This window comes from Leopardus geoffroyi, chromosome B3 (genome assembly GCF_018350155.1).
Source record: "Leopardus geoffroyi isolate Oge1 chromosome B3, O.geoffroyi_Oge1_pat1.0, whole genome shotgun sequence".
NCBI classification, from domain to species: domain Eukaryota; kingdom Metazoa; phylum Chordata; class Mammalia; order Carnivora; family Felidae; genus Leopardus; species Leopardus geoffroyi.
Genome location: NC_059337.1, coordinates 1,630,757 through 1,644,288, shown reverse-complemented (window position 1 = coordinate 1,644,288; position 13,532 = coordinate 1,630,757). Strand labels below are relative to the sequence as shown.

At 58.2% G+C, this 13,532-nt stretch overlaps 1 protein-coding gene across 3 annotated transcripts in view; it reads right to left on the bottom strand.

Annotated features, from left to right (window-relative positions):
* ARNT2 (aryl hydrocarbon receptor nuclear translocator 2) overlaps window positions 1-4,630 on the bottom strand; it is a 144,560-nt gene extending 139,930 nt beyond the window's left edge. For 2 of the 3 annotated variants that reach the window (XR_006705415.1, XM_045452263.1), the window contains exon 1: window positions 3,830-4,630. Coding sequence is in view for 2 of the 3 variants with exons in the window: in XM_045452263.1 (XP_045308219.1) it covers window positions 3,830-3,860 (31 nt within the window). In the remaining variant the exon portion in view is untranslated. The remainder of the gene's footprint in view (window positions 1-3,829) is intronic. The other variant, XM_045452262.1, reaches the window with a different exon arrangement.
* Window positions 4,631-13,532: the final 8,902 nt, after the last annotated feature.

Sequence of the window (13,532 nt, the reverse complement as noted above, 5' to 3'; positions counted from 1 at the left end):
TGGATGGAACTGGAGAGTATTATGCTGAGTGAAATATGTCAGGCAGAGAGAGACAGATACCATATGTTTTCACTCATATGTGGATCTTGAGAAACTCAGCAGAAGACCAGGGGGGAGGGGAAGGGGGGAAAAACGTCACAGAGAGGGAAGGAGGCAAACCATAAGAGACTCTTCAATACTGAGAACAAACTGAGGGCTGATGGGGGTTGGGGGAGAGGGGAGAGTGGGTGATGGGCATGGAGGAGGGCACCTGTTGGGATGAGCACTGGGTGTGGTATGGAAACCAATTTGACCATAAATTCTATTTCATATAAGAAAATAAGCTGCCCCCTCAAAGAGGCAAACCCCAAACCTCCTTCATTTGTAGCATTAGCGATGTCATAACTCACACACCCGTGTGATTCTTTACAACTACATATTCCCCAGCCACCGGCAAACAGGACGATGGCAGGCGCTGTCCTGGGTTTACCACTGATCACCCTCAGTACCTGGCACATAACAGTTGCTCGGTAAAGGGAAGCCTGCGGGGCTCAGTGGGCTGAGCGTCTGGCTCTTGATTTTGGCTCAGCTCAGGATCTCACGGTTTGCGAGATCGAGCCCCCAGGCCGACGGCGCACAGCCTGCTCGCGGGATTCTCCCTCTCCCTCTCTCTGCACACCCCCTTCAAAATAAATAAATAAGCTTTAAAAAAAATAGTTGCACGGTAACTATTGGCTGAGAACTAAGGAAACTTTTTCAGACACCGTTCTCTTCATTTGGCAGAACTCAAAAGGCCATCATGGCACCTGCCTAGAGCGTAAGCTCTACACAGATTTTTGTTGAAAACACGACCACATGTTTTACACGTGGACGGGCCAGCAGCTGAATGGGTTTTTCCTTGATGCACGGTACTTGGCTGATTCTCAATGCACATTTTTAAAACATGCCTGAAATGGAGCCTCATCGTATAATTGGCCCTAGTCTTTCCTTAGGAGTCGATGAAACAGCGATGTGTCCCTGCCGTGGATGGGCGCGTGGCTCCAGGAAACGCAGTACGCCAAGTAGTCAGTTCCTGAGAATTCCTGAGAATTCCTGGGAGCCCCGCCTCCCCCCGAGTGGCTGCTGGAATCCAGACCTGAAACCCCAGCAGGAGACTGGAAAGGCCAAATCAGAGCTTTAAATGGGGCTCCTGTCGCCCAAACCACCACAGGATGTGAAACCTCCAGCTTCCTCGGGCATCACCGGGCCCCCGAGTGCCCTCGCCCTGCCTCACGGAGACGCAGAACTGCGGAGGGGTCTGCAGGTGGGCAGTGAGGGCTCAGCTGGGAAAACGGAAAAAGCGTGTGGGTGGGTGGGGAGGTGACGGGCTGCGGCCTTTGTACCCTGGGCGCAAAGTACCAGCACACAGAGATCTCGGTGCCCCCCGGTGCATCGGCCCGTGTTTACCAAGCTCTTACTCTCTGCAGAGCAACAACGTCCAGGGCCAGGGGTGCGGCAGGAGGACGAGATGCTCAAAGAAGCGTCCAGGGACTCCCGCCCCGGAGCAGCGGGCTTGGCAAGAAGCTTGGGTGCCCTGCCTCTCTTTGCTGTAAACTGCAAGTCGGATCTGAAGTCTCTCTCTCGGGCTCAAGCCTTTCAACATATCCGTTCAAACTATATCGGCCTTCTCCTTAGGGAGAAGGCAGATATTCACAGGGGACAGGAGCAACACGCCCCACAGAGCTGAGTGTCACCCCAGGGCACCGGGTCAGAGAAACTCTTCCCTTGAGAAGACCTCTCCGTGCTCACGATCCCTGGCATCTCAGCCAATGGACAGGACACACAGACATCACCGTCTGTCAAGGAGGCCCGGTGTTTCCAAATAATAAAAACAACCCCTCACTTGTAGCAGTGGGGTCTCCCGGCGTCCGGGGCACGGACACTCATGGGCACCACGCTGCCACGCCAGGCAGCTACCCTATTGACTCCGGGCGGCTCGTGGGACCACGATGACGAACAAAATCGTTTCCAACAGTGATGTAATGGTGTGTGTGTGTGTGTGTGTGTGTGTATTAGGTAAACGCCCTCAGCTTCCTCAGTTTCGTACTCCTCTTTCCAATATAAGCCTGTATGGGACCAAAATATCTTCACGTTACTGCGTTTGCCTTTTTTTTTTTTTTTTTTTTTTAACATCACAACATTTAAATCCATCAACTGGCTATTGGTTCGTAAGCAGCGGACCCGGCTGAAACTGCAGACTTGAGTCACTAGCAAACTTGAGGAGCGGTCTCCAAATGTGCCACGTTCCCCTTCCGTGTCCTGGAGCGGGAGCTCCCCATCAATTCTTCTGAGACTTCTGAGGTTCTCTTATGGAACCTGCCTCTCTGGAGCTACTCAGACTCCCCACCTGTGTCTCCAGGGCCCCCCCCCCTTACCCATGCCCCAACTCCGAGCAGTGTGTCAACTCCAGGCCAGTGCCACTAAGTGGGACCACTCCCCACCATATGCCTCGTTTGGACCAGCCTCTCTGCCTCCAAACTTGCTCCTTCCTTTCTATGATATCTAGACATGGCTGACAAGTCAACCTTCCAGAAGAACCATGATCACATGACTTCCGAGTTCAAGACCATCGAGGACTCCTTAACCTGGGGGGTGGGGGGGGGGAGCGGGGAGGGAGTCGACTCCTTAGGCTGTCCTTCAGAGCCGAACAAGTCTGTGAAACCCCACTGCTCCCTCCTATATCCCCAGAGTCCCCAAATATTCATTGAAACCTACTCAGTGTGTCTGCCATTCACGCTGTCCCCTCCCCCACGCACGCCCCCTGGGCCCTGCTCTGCACATTCAAACCTTCCAATCCTCCCAAGGCCAGTTGGGAAATGTCTGATCTCCAAAAGCGCCCCCTGACCACTTTGGATGCAGGGGATCCTTCACTCCTAACTCTGATGACAGTTTTGTTTTCTCTGCTAGGCACCCCACCCCATCGCCACCTCCAACAGGCCACCTCCCTCTGGGGGGGGGGGGAGGGGAAAGGGGAGGCTCCTTGAGGACTGGCCTCTGACTCGGCCGGCCGCCTGCATGCCCCCGAGACCCGGCACCAAGCCGTGAAGGCGCGACACCAAAACTTCACAGCCGGCAGCCTGCGTGTCCCCTTCCCATTCTTGGGCACCCCTAGGGAGCCCGACTCCCCAACTAAGCCGGGGTTTCCCTGCGCCCACTGCAAACCAGCTCAGTAATCCCGCTTAGCAGGACCTAGTTCCATTTTCGAAATCTGCCGGGGCGAGTACGGTTGTCACCGGCTGCACCCTGAGGACAGGGCGGCCCGCGGAGGCAGAGGGCGCGAGCCGGGAGGGGCCGGGATGCTCGGCGCCGCCGCCGCCGCCGCCGCCGCCGCAGGCCGGGCGCCCGTGCCCACTGCGGAGCCGGGGGGCGGGGAGGGGGCACCGGGGCGCCCGGGGGCGGGCCGCGCGGGCACCAGCCGCGAGCTCCACCCCGGTCCACCCTGTTGAATCCCGGCTCCAAACTTTTGCCCGCGCCCGCGCCGTGCCCTCCCGCCGCCGCGGCCGCTGCCGGAGATGCCACGGGGCCGCGCCCCGAACGCGACAGCGCGCGGCACCGGGTAGTCGGCGGCGGGCGTCCTCGGCACGCGAGGGGGGGGGCGGTCCCGGGGGCCGCGAGGCCCGCCTCCGCCGCCGGGGCTGTGCCGGTGCTGATGCTGCGGCCGGGGCCGCGGCGCGCGGGTCCCCGGAGCGCGGGTCCCCGGAGCGCAGCCGCCCCCCACCCCCCACCCCCCCGCGAGCGCGGGTCCCCGGAGCGCAGAACCCCCGAGCGCGGGTCCCGGCGGGGCCTGCGGGCGGGCGCGGCCGCTACTCACCGGGAGGGTTGACCGCCGCCGGGGTTGCCATCTTGCCGGGAGGCCGGGCGGCCGGGCGGGGCGGAGGGCGGCGCGGAGCCGGGCCCCGGAGGGCGGGCGGGCCCAGGCGCCGCCGCCGCCGCCACACAAAGGACGGCGCGGGCGGGCGCTGCCTCCGCTCCCCCCCCACCCCCCCCACCCGCGCCGCCGCCGCCCCGCCCCGCCCCCGCCTCCCGGGCAGGCCTTTGTCGCGCGGCGGGGGGCGCGGGCCGCCGCTCCCCCGCCGGGGCCGTAGCACCGCGAGACTTGCGCCGCGGGCCGCCGGACCCCCCGCTGGGGGGCGCGGCGGGGGGCGGCGCAGGTGCTCGGGCCCGCGGGGCGGGGGCGGGCGGCGCCCCGGGGTCCGGGACGCGGAGGGGGGCGGGGGCACGAGCCCATTAGGATGCAGAGGGAAGCGGTCCTCGGAGGCGCGGGGAACAAAGGCGCCCAGTGCGGCCCACTTAGCATGCCGGCGCCGCGCCGCCTGCTGCCCGGGCCCGGGGCCGAGGGCTGAGCGCCCGGCGCCCAGAAGTCTCCGAGGCCGGGGACCGCTTCGGAGCGCGCCCGGTACGCACCGCGGCCCAGGCAGCCGGCCCGGGAGCCGGGAGTGCCTTAGCCTCGAGGGGCGCACCGGCTCTGCCTTCCTCCCCGCCTGCCCACCGCGGTGCCTATTACCTGGGGCGGCTGCAGGAGCCGTAGCGACACCAGCAAACCGAGATTTAACCGGGTTTTTAAGTGTTTTTATCTGCAGAGCCTGGCGAGAGGGTTGGGCTGCGCAGAGCGTGGAGGCACCCCTGTTTTTCTACCAGACCCCGGCATCCCCTGAAAGACCACGGCGCTTAGGAAGCACACCCGCCAAGGCGGGCGCCCTGTGTGCAAGCTTCCGGGAAAGAATGGATACATCCCAGGGGAGAGCCAACAAGGACAAGACGGCCCCTAAACGTGGACACGTTTGCAAAAACATCAGACTGTCTTCAATCCCTGCGGAGAAGCATGGGGGGGGGGGGGCGTAGAGAAACAATGCTTGGGGTGTATTTTCAAATAAGCATGGTCATTGGGGAGTATTTGTCACTATTGATCTGACTAATAGGCGCTTAATGATACTCGTTTGGTTATCGATTGTGCAGACCCTGAAAGTCTGCCGTGTGCCAGCCAGGTGCCCGGTGGGCAGAGCAGGGAAAGAAAGCCACAGGGGCTCTGTCCTCCCGGGCCTCCAACCTGGGGGTGGGGAGGCGAGGAGCGCTCAAGAAACACACAGATGCCTGGGGGGTTGGGGGGGGGGGGGCATGGTGGTCACCGGGGAATGAATCCGGGCAGAGAGAGGTGGAGTGATCGGGGAAAATGAACACTAGCCTTGGAAGAAATGAGCGGAACGTGGAGAGGTGGACAAAGACACGTCAAGTGAAAAGATCGAAGGGTGTTGGCTTTGGCAATGAGATAGGCCAGGCCCAGGCAGGTAGAGATCAACTTGGATGACAACTGAGTCCCCCACCCCCACCCCCCGCCATCCTGGCATCAAGTAGAATGTTCCTGATTTTCCCGATATCAACAGCCTCTTTTCTACACAAGGCATCAGCACTCCAATACCCACACGCACTCGATACACAATAGGTACCTGACTGAAGATCTCCTACGGTAAATGCCAGGGGCGGTTCACTCGTTCACTCCACCTCAAACAGGGTAAAAACCGCATCTTAAACGCCCCCGCTGTCTAGAACAGTGCCCTTTCGGGCCCCGGGCCCCACCGGCAGGCCTGCCTTGCTGGCCTGTCTCCATACAGGGCACCCAGCACTGAGCCCCGCGCTGTCCAGGCTTCCCCGCCCCTCAAGGCAGCAAGCTTTTCTCCTTGGGGTTTCCCTACCCGCCGTCACACGAGGCTCGCTTTGGTATAGTCTGCACACAGATTTGCAACAATCTCCCTAGAAAAGAAAATTGCAGTGAACATGACCGTCCTCACATACACACACACATTTACCATATACATACGTATTTGTTGACAAGTTTTACTCTCTTACTGTGTGCTCAGGCCTGCCGCCCGTTTTCCAGGGGTTACTCTGCAGATACCTTTAATCCTTCTTTTTGCATTTGTCCGGGTAGCATGTGGCCAGCTGCTAGAGGCCGGGACGCTTCCGTAGTCCGCTTGGAGACAGACCTAGCCTGTCGTGCTGTGGTTTTCAGTAAGTAAGAAGCGTGTGTGAATTTAACAGAGACGTTTCACCTTCTCCACTCACTGTACCTCCCATGTGGGTGATTTTTGACCTCGCCCAATTCAGCCCACCGAGTTTGCTGATGAGGGGACAGAGGCTCGGGGCGGAGAAGTGTCTCTCCCAAGGTCACGCGGCTCAGTAGCCTGGCAAAACTTGGGAGGAAGCAGGTCCCCCACAATGCTGGGGTTGGGAGGTGGGAGGCGGGGTAGGGGTGTTGTGAAGGGCAGAGAAACGGGGATCTGGGTCCTTACCTTCTGTCTTGTCTCTCTTTCTTTCTCTCTCTCTCCTCTCTTCTCTCTTGCTAAGTAGGTAAATACCCAGAAACATCCATTGTGGAGGAAAGCCCCGCTCTTAAGTAAACAGCCTGAAATGCAGCGGTTAGTCATTGCTGAACACCGAGCGGCATTTACACGATACAGCGATCTCGTGCTAATTACGAGGGCTGGCGGGCCGTGACCGGTTAGCAGCCTCAGTCCTCTCCACCTTTAAACCACCTAGAACTCTTTTAAATTCCAGAGGAGGCTGTGAAGTTGGAAGCTGAGACCCGCTTTCTTTTTTTGTAAATGGGTGCAGACCAGCTGGGCCCCTAGCACGTGATTCAGTGTGCCGCTCCCAGCGGTGACCGGGGCTGGCGGCCACAGTGCGGGTGACACATGTGGGGGAAGCGGTCGGTCACCTGGACCCTGCCTCACATCCCTGCGAGTTCTGACGTGAGACCCGGGATTCCCATCGTACAATGTGTGATGACCCCAGGATTTTGTCTTCCCTTGACTTCCCTTTAAGATAGCAAGCGACCGGGGCGCCTGGGTGGCTCAGTGGGTCGAGCATCCGACTCTGGATTTCAGCTCAGGTCACGATCTCACGCTCCTGGGATCGAGCCCCAAGTCGAGCTCAGCGTGGAACTTGGAGCCTGCTTGGGATTTTCTCTGTCTGTCTCTCTCTCTCTCTCTTTGCCTCTCCCCCACTCATTCTCTCCCTCTCTCTCTCTCTTTCTCTTAAAATAAATAAACTAAAAAAAAAAATAAGATAGCAAGAGACCGCGGCGAAAAGCAGGGCCTTCCTCAGAGAAAGAGGGCGTGGAAGGTAGGGGAACGGGCTGACATGTCTACAAGAAGGGAGTTTCTTCTCTGTCACACGCTGCACGGCCCTGCCAGCCTCCCTCAGTCCTCCGTTCCTTCTGACTTCTTCCTCAAGGCAGGAGGGAAAGGCTCGTGGGTCTGCTACCCCCACCCTGCCTCCCGTGTTCAGTTCCACAGCTGCCCAGAGGCCCTGTGTCCAGGCGGCCCCCGGCCGGCAGGTTTCCTGGTTCCTCTGAGTCACGGGCCCAGCTGAGAGCCGGACGGGGCCTTGGGTCTACAGAGGAGGGCGGGAACCCGGCCTTGGAAGCAGAGAGGGGGGACCAAGTGTGCTCTGTCACCCTCCCAGCCCTAGAGCCTGGGGAAAGCCTCGCCTTCCCCACCTGAACCTCTGTGCGGAGCCGCAGTGATGATGAACTTGACTGTGGTCATGTGTGTGCTCTGTAGAGTCGAGATGCTTTAGAATGCTGCTCTGACAGCTTGGCGGAGAGGAGGGAAGTGTGGCAGACAGGGGGAGAGACACGGGAAGGGGCAGCAAGTGCCTTCGTGGAGGTGGGGTGGGGGGGAAGAAGGAGGGGAACAGCCGTCGGACCCACGGGTTCTGACCTCTGTCTTCTGGCTCACGTCCCGGGAACGCACCTCAAACACGCCGACGCAAAAGCCGAAAGCAGAGGGCTTTCCCCCATCCGGAGACCCAGGGAGGGAAACCACGCAGGACGTTTCTGCGGGGACTGAGGGACGAGGCAGTCAGTGAGCCGGGCCCCACGTGGCGCTCCTGGCCCCGTGGGGCCTCCGTGTGGGGTGCCTGGGATGCTTACATTCCCACAGGCCAGGGGACCGGAAGGTCCCAAGAGAGTCTGGGCTCCTGGGTGAGGAGGACCAGCCTCAGCGAGCAGGACTCAGTGAGCACAGGCTCCAAACCAGGGGCCACGGATTCCAGCCACAACCCGGCCTCCGAACGATGCCTTAAGGTTCAACAGCCAGATGACCACCCCAGCCGCCCGGGATGGAGGGGAGCAAGAACCCAGGGCCCTTCCCCACCCTCAGCCCCCCATCTGAAGGAGGCCACCCTCGCCAAAAGAGACACCATCAGTGTTCAAGGTCAGGGTTTGCTCAGTTCAGAGGAGTCTAGGCTGAGTAGATTTGTACCCCTGCCGCGTGGGACAAAGAGACAGTCCAAAGTCAGAACTTCACAGCCACGACACATGGACAGTGACATGTACCCTCCGTGAATTCTCAGGGGTGAAAACCCGTGGTGTGAAAACGCAGACAGAAAATGCTGCTCGAGATTCGAGAGGCTGGCAAATCACAAGGCAGTGACTACTAGGACCAAAGGGGTGTCCCCCTTGCCCCGAACGAACCCCTCCTAGCCCCCGAGGGAAAGGCAGGTGGCCAGGGTCCGGTGCTCGGGGAGGCAGTATTGGACCCAAACTCGGCAGCCGCGACCTTCCTCCCCGGATGCGCCTGCCCCTTGAGAGTTGCTCTCGGGCCGAAAGACCCAGCGTCCCACGGCCTGCGAGGCTCCAGGCTTGCCCCCGTCCTCCTGCGGGGGTCTCGGGCTTTCTCCGTGGCTGGTGGCACGCTGGTGATCTTCCCTACTGCACAGAGTGATGTAAACTCGACACGGCTCTCAGAGTGTGGCCCCAGAAGCCAGACAGCCCGTGTCCAAACACGCTACTCACACCTGCCGTGTGACTTACACTCTCTGTGCCTCAGTCTCTTCATCCATGAAGCAGGGATAAAATAGTCCTTACCCGGGGGTGGGGGGGGGGGGCGGTGAGAATCAGGGGCGCTAACGTGAGTCTACAGCTTAGAGCATCATCCCGAGCGTGGTTGGGAAACGCCTTGACAGTGTGGTTGTTATCCAAGAAGCAAGGTGCAGTCACGGAGAACAGAGATGGGGCAAATTGGGGGAGGGGGGGGGGAGGATGCCAAACCACAGCAAGTGGCGATTTGGAAAATAGTGTAAAGGTGACTCCGTATATCAAAAGCTGTCCCCAGGGAGGAATTCACAGCTGGAAATACTCGATTCTTAACCAGGAACAAACGAACACGAGTGACAAATGGTGGAGTCGATCAGTAAGGAGAGCTTCTCAACTGGTCCCGGCGGAAGAATCCGAAGAAAGGGCGAACGACGTAAGCGTGGAAGGGCAGGGACCCGGGAACACGTCAGGAAAACCCCAACCACGCGTCTGTGCGTCTCCGGGACCCCGCGTGCATACGGCCCCTTCCTCACCTCTCCCTCCTGCCTCCCCGTGGGCAGACCTCGCCCCTGCCCAGTAGAGGTGGCGCCCTCTCTGGCTCCACCTCCCCCATTAAAGCATGGAAGGCCTCTGGGGGGGGGGGGGGAAGGCTGGGCCGCCTGCCTCCGGAACAACCATGTCCAGGGGGCCGGTGACCACGACTGTGCCCTCTCGCGATAGGGGACCCCGTCGCATAAGAAGAAAGCGCCTCCTGGTGGAACCCTGCAGCTCGAAAGGACGTGTGGACATTTCCACGACGACGTGGGAAGAAATTGCCTAAGATAAATGCAGACGCTGATTTAGCAAGAAGTCAGAGGGAAACACTTCTAAGGAAAAAAAAAAAAAAAGAGGGGCACTTGGGTGGCTGCCGACAGTTGAGCCTCTAACTTGTGATTTCGGCTCAGGTCATCATCTCGTGGTCCAGGAGATCAAGACCCATGTCGGGCTCTGTGCCGACAGTGCAGGGCCTGCTTGGGATTCTCTCTCTCTCTCTCTCTCTCTCTCTCTCTCTCTCTCTCCCCCGAGCCCCCACCCATGCATATGCTCTTTCTCTTTCTAAATACACTCCAAAAAATTTAAAATAAATACAAAGAAACATCTGTAAATTAGTCCAAGGGCTGAGTCTTTGGAAGGGACCTCCCTGTAGCCACCTGGCTGTCCCCACCCCCCCCACCAACACCTGTGCACCGATAAAACCCAGCTCCTTGTCCCTTCCGACCCACACAGAGATCCCCCTTTCCCTCCTCCCCCGTGAACTTCTCGTTCTTCGTAACCCTGTGTTACTGGTCACCGCCTCCCTTCCAGGTGGCGCCTGCACCGTGACAGGGCTCCGGGTCCCACCTTCTCCCTCGTTCTTTCACGTGCCTCACCGGGCCAGGGTTGATTTCTTGTCCACGCGTGTTTCGTGAAGCCGTGAGCTACTGCCTCCGTGTTTTCCCTTCCCTGGCACCTAGCTCGTCCGGCTGGCGGTCTTGTCGGTCGTGAGCGCTCACATAACCCGCCACGCCTCCCCTCTGTGCCCCCCAGGGTAGGAAATGCGTGGACAGCTGTCCAGGGCCCTCCCCTCTGCGGCCGCTCGCATCCTCCCATCATCTCCCTTTGGCTCCTCTTGGCTGGGAGTTTATTGTTAATCTGCTCTAATTCCGATGCATATTAGAAGCTGTGTCACTTACTCCTGGGAAGCAAGAGGGACATGAGCAGGAAAAGGTACTCCGTGCTCATCGCCCTGCTCCCTCCTCGTTCTCTCCAAGTGCATGAGGAGCTCAGTGACTGCGTCATCTCCCGCAGCGACTGTAACCCCCCCACCCACATTCGTACGTGGAATCTAAAAATCAGAGTGGAATTTATGTAAACAGGCACGTGTAAATAAATTCCATATATATATATATGTACGTATGAATTACATATAATTTACACACATACACTCAACTCTTTCGGGCAGTCCGGTCTATCTAACACCTTCGTTTCACAGCTGGGGCAGTTCTGACTCGGCCTCCTTAGTGACAGCATGCCGCACGTGTGAATGTATTCGGATTTTCATAGACAGCCACTTTCCCGCTTATTTTAATCCACTTTGGAAACCGCCCTCACCCATGACGACAGCTTTTTTTTTTTTTTTTCAGCCTAAGAAGATTCTCCGAACGTTTTAGCGGGTAATTCTAAATAGGTGCATTTGAGCTTATGTTATGTATAAACACATAGTTATTGCTTAACAGTGCCGCGAGAATTAATGGGGTTGGTTAATGATTGATCTCTCTCTCCAAGTAATAATATTCGACATTCCGTCGTCGTCCACACTGGTTACTGTGAGACGACACGCCCAGACCGAGTTCATTATCCAGCCAACCGGTCTGCAACAGCTCTCCGTCGTTAGCATGCAAATCAGCGCAAACACAGGACAGGTGACAGTGACTCCCTCCCCGTAGGTCACACTGGTAGAGGGAGGCCGGGCACGGTTCTGTGGGAGAACGGCTGTCTTGAGCACGCACAGTCTAGCTCCTTGAGGGGTCAGATTGGGGTCTTCTACTGTGTTAACACAGGCTGTGGAATTGACAACTGAACTCTAGAAAGCCACCCTGTACGTAACTGAGAGGTAAACCGTAGAAGCTCTCCAGTCCTCCCTGCTGACTGTATCGTGAGGGAAGGGTCTGGGTGCACCAGCTCCGCACCGAGTTAGCATCTGGGGCGAGGTGGGGGAGGGGAGGGGTGGAGGGAAGGCCGGCCCATCGCCATTGGTTCCTTGTTGTGTTTCAGAGGGTAAGGGGAACCCTGCCTTTTCCCATCAGCAGTGGATCTGCTCTTTCAGGGGTGTGTCCTGGGGCGGGGGGCGGGGGCGGGGTTCAAGGAATCTGAATTTCCCAGGGGTCCGTCCCAGTGCCTCGCCACGCCAGTCGGCCACCTCCTGGTAACGTCTGCTCCGGACTTCTCTCCTGCCTGGCGCCTGGCTCTTCTGATGATCTGTTAGGTTTCTGCTCCGCTGGCCACCTTTGCCAACACCAGGGCTGTCGTCCTGGGTCAGCCGCAGGGGAGGCCTCTGCTCCTTCTTATACCTGTAGATGGACTCAGAACCCAGAAGCGTCTCCAGCTACTGGCCCGGGTGCCGGCTCCCCCAGAAACTGGCCATTCTGTGTGCTAATTCCCCTGCCCTGGTGCCCCAAGCCACCTTGCTATCCGCTGAACACCAAGCCAAACCAGAGAACCGGGGTGTGTCGATGCCATTGGCCTGCCCGCCTGCCTGCAGGCACACACCCTTTACCCCAGATGCTCTACTCTCCCTTACTTCTTAAAGCCCGGAGCCCCGATTTCTTCCAGCTCCCAGAAAGAGGGGCAACGCCTCCCTTAGCCGACTGGTTGAAGGGTCCCAGCTCCTCTAGAAGCCTGAAGGTGGGGCCCGCGCTCCCTCCCAGACCTACCAGGCTGTGGGTTCCTCTCCCTGCCCCTGCTGTGTCCACAAGACGGGTGAGGCCGGGAATGGGACGTTTCCCTACGTGTAGGCTTCTCTGGCTTCCTCATCCTAAAGCATATTCCCTGTTAGAGAGAAAGCTCAGTGCAGGAATGGGGCGGGAGGGGGGGACGGGTAACCAGGGTGAGGCTCTTTGGTAAACTACAGCACACAGCCGCAGCGGGGAAGGAGTGAGAAAATGCTTAGGAGGAAGCACAAGTCTTCATGTGGGCTTAACTTCACCCCTCAAGCTTCTAAAATCGTGATTTAAACGGAGTATTCGTTTACCACATCACCTTTGGCTTTATTATCCTTGAAGGAAAAAGTAATACTGACCATCCCAGTATTGACTGTTTGCTCACACAACTCACAAGAATGTGGTCGGACGGGGACCCAACCCACAGGACGTGAGCAACCTGATGATGGTACATCCCAGACACTGTCGATATAAGGTGTCCTGAAACCCTCACTTTCTCCCTTTTTTTTTTAAGTTTATTTTGAGAGAGAGAGAGAGAGGGAGGGAGGGAGAATCCCAAGCAGGCTCCAGGCTCAACACAGTGCCCAGTGCAGGGCTCGATCCCACAAACTGCAAGATCACGACCTGAGCCGATATCAAGAATCAGACTCAGGGGCACCTGGGCGGCTCAGTCGGTCGAGTGTCTGACTTCGGCTCAGGTCATGATCTCACAGTCCGTGAGTTCGAGCCCCGCGTCAGGCTCTGTGCTGACAGCTCGGAGCCTGGAGCCTGCTTCAGATTCTGTGTCTCCCCTTCTCTGCCTTCCTCTCTCTCTCTCAAAAATGAATAAACATCAAACAAAACAAAAGAATCAGACTGAGGCACCCGGCGCCCCTCTCCTTCTCCCCGGGAACAGGTGTATTCCTTATTGGGAGACCCCCAGTTACTGGCTCAGTGCCTACAGAGAAGAGCTCTTTGCTGGTCGGTGTGGTTGTTCGTGAGCGACAGAAAATTAGAGTCAGGATCCTGGGCTGAGACTGAGCTCAGGCTCCACTCAGAGCTGACGAGTCCACACGAAACAGAGAAAATGGTCTAAGGCCGACGTTGACTTGAAAGCTCTTTCTTTGTTCAAAAGCAGAAAGAACAGGAACGGAGAATCTAAGAAAGCCCTGCTGAAGATAAATATATATTTGGAGGAGGGGGGCGGGGAGGAGCAGGAGGAGAAGAAAAAAAAAAGGAGAAGTGAAAACACAAAACAAAAC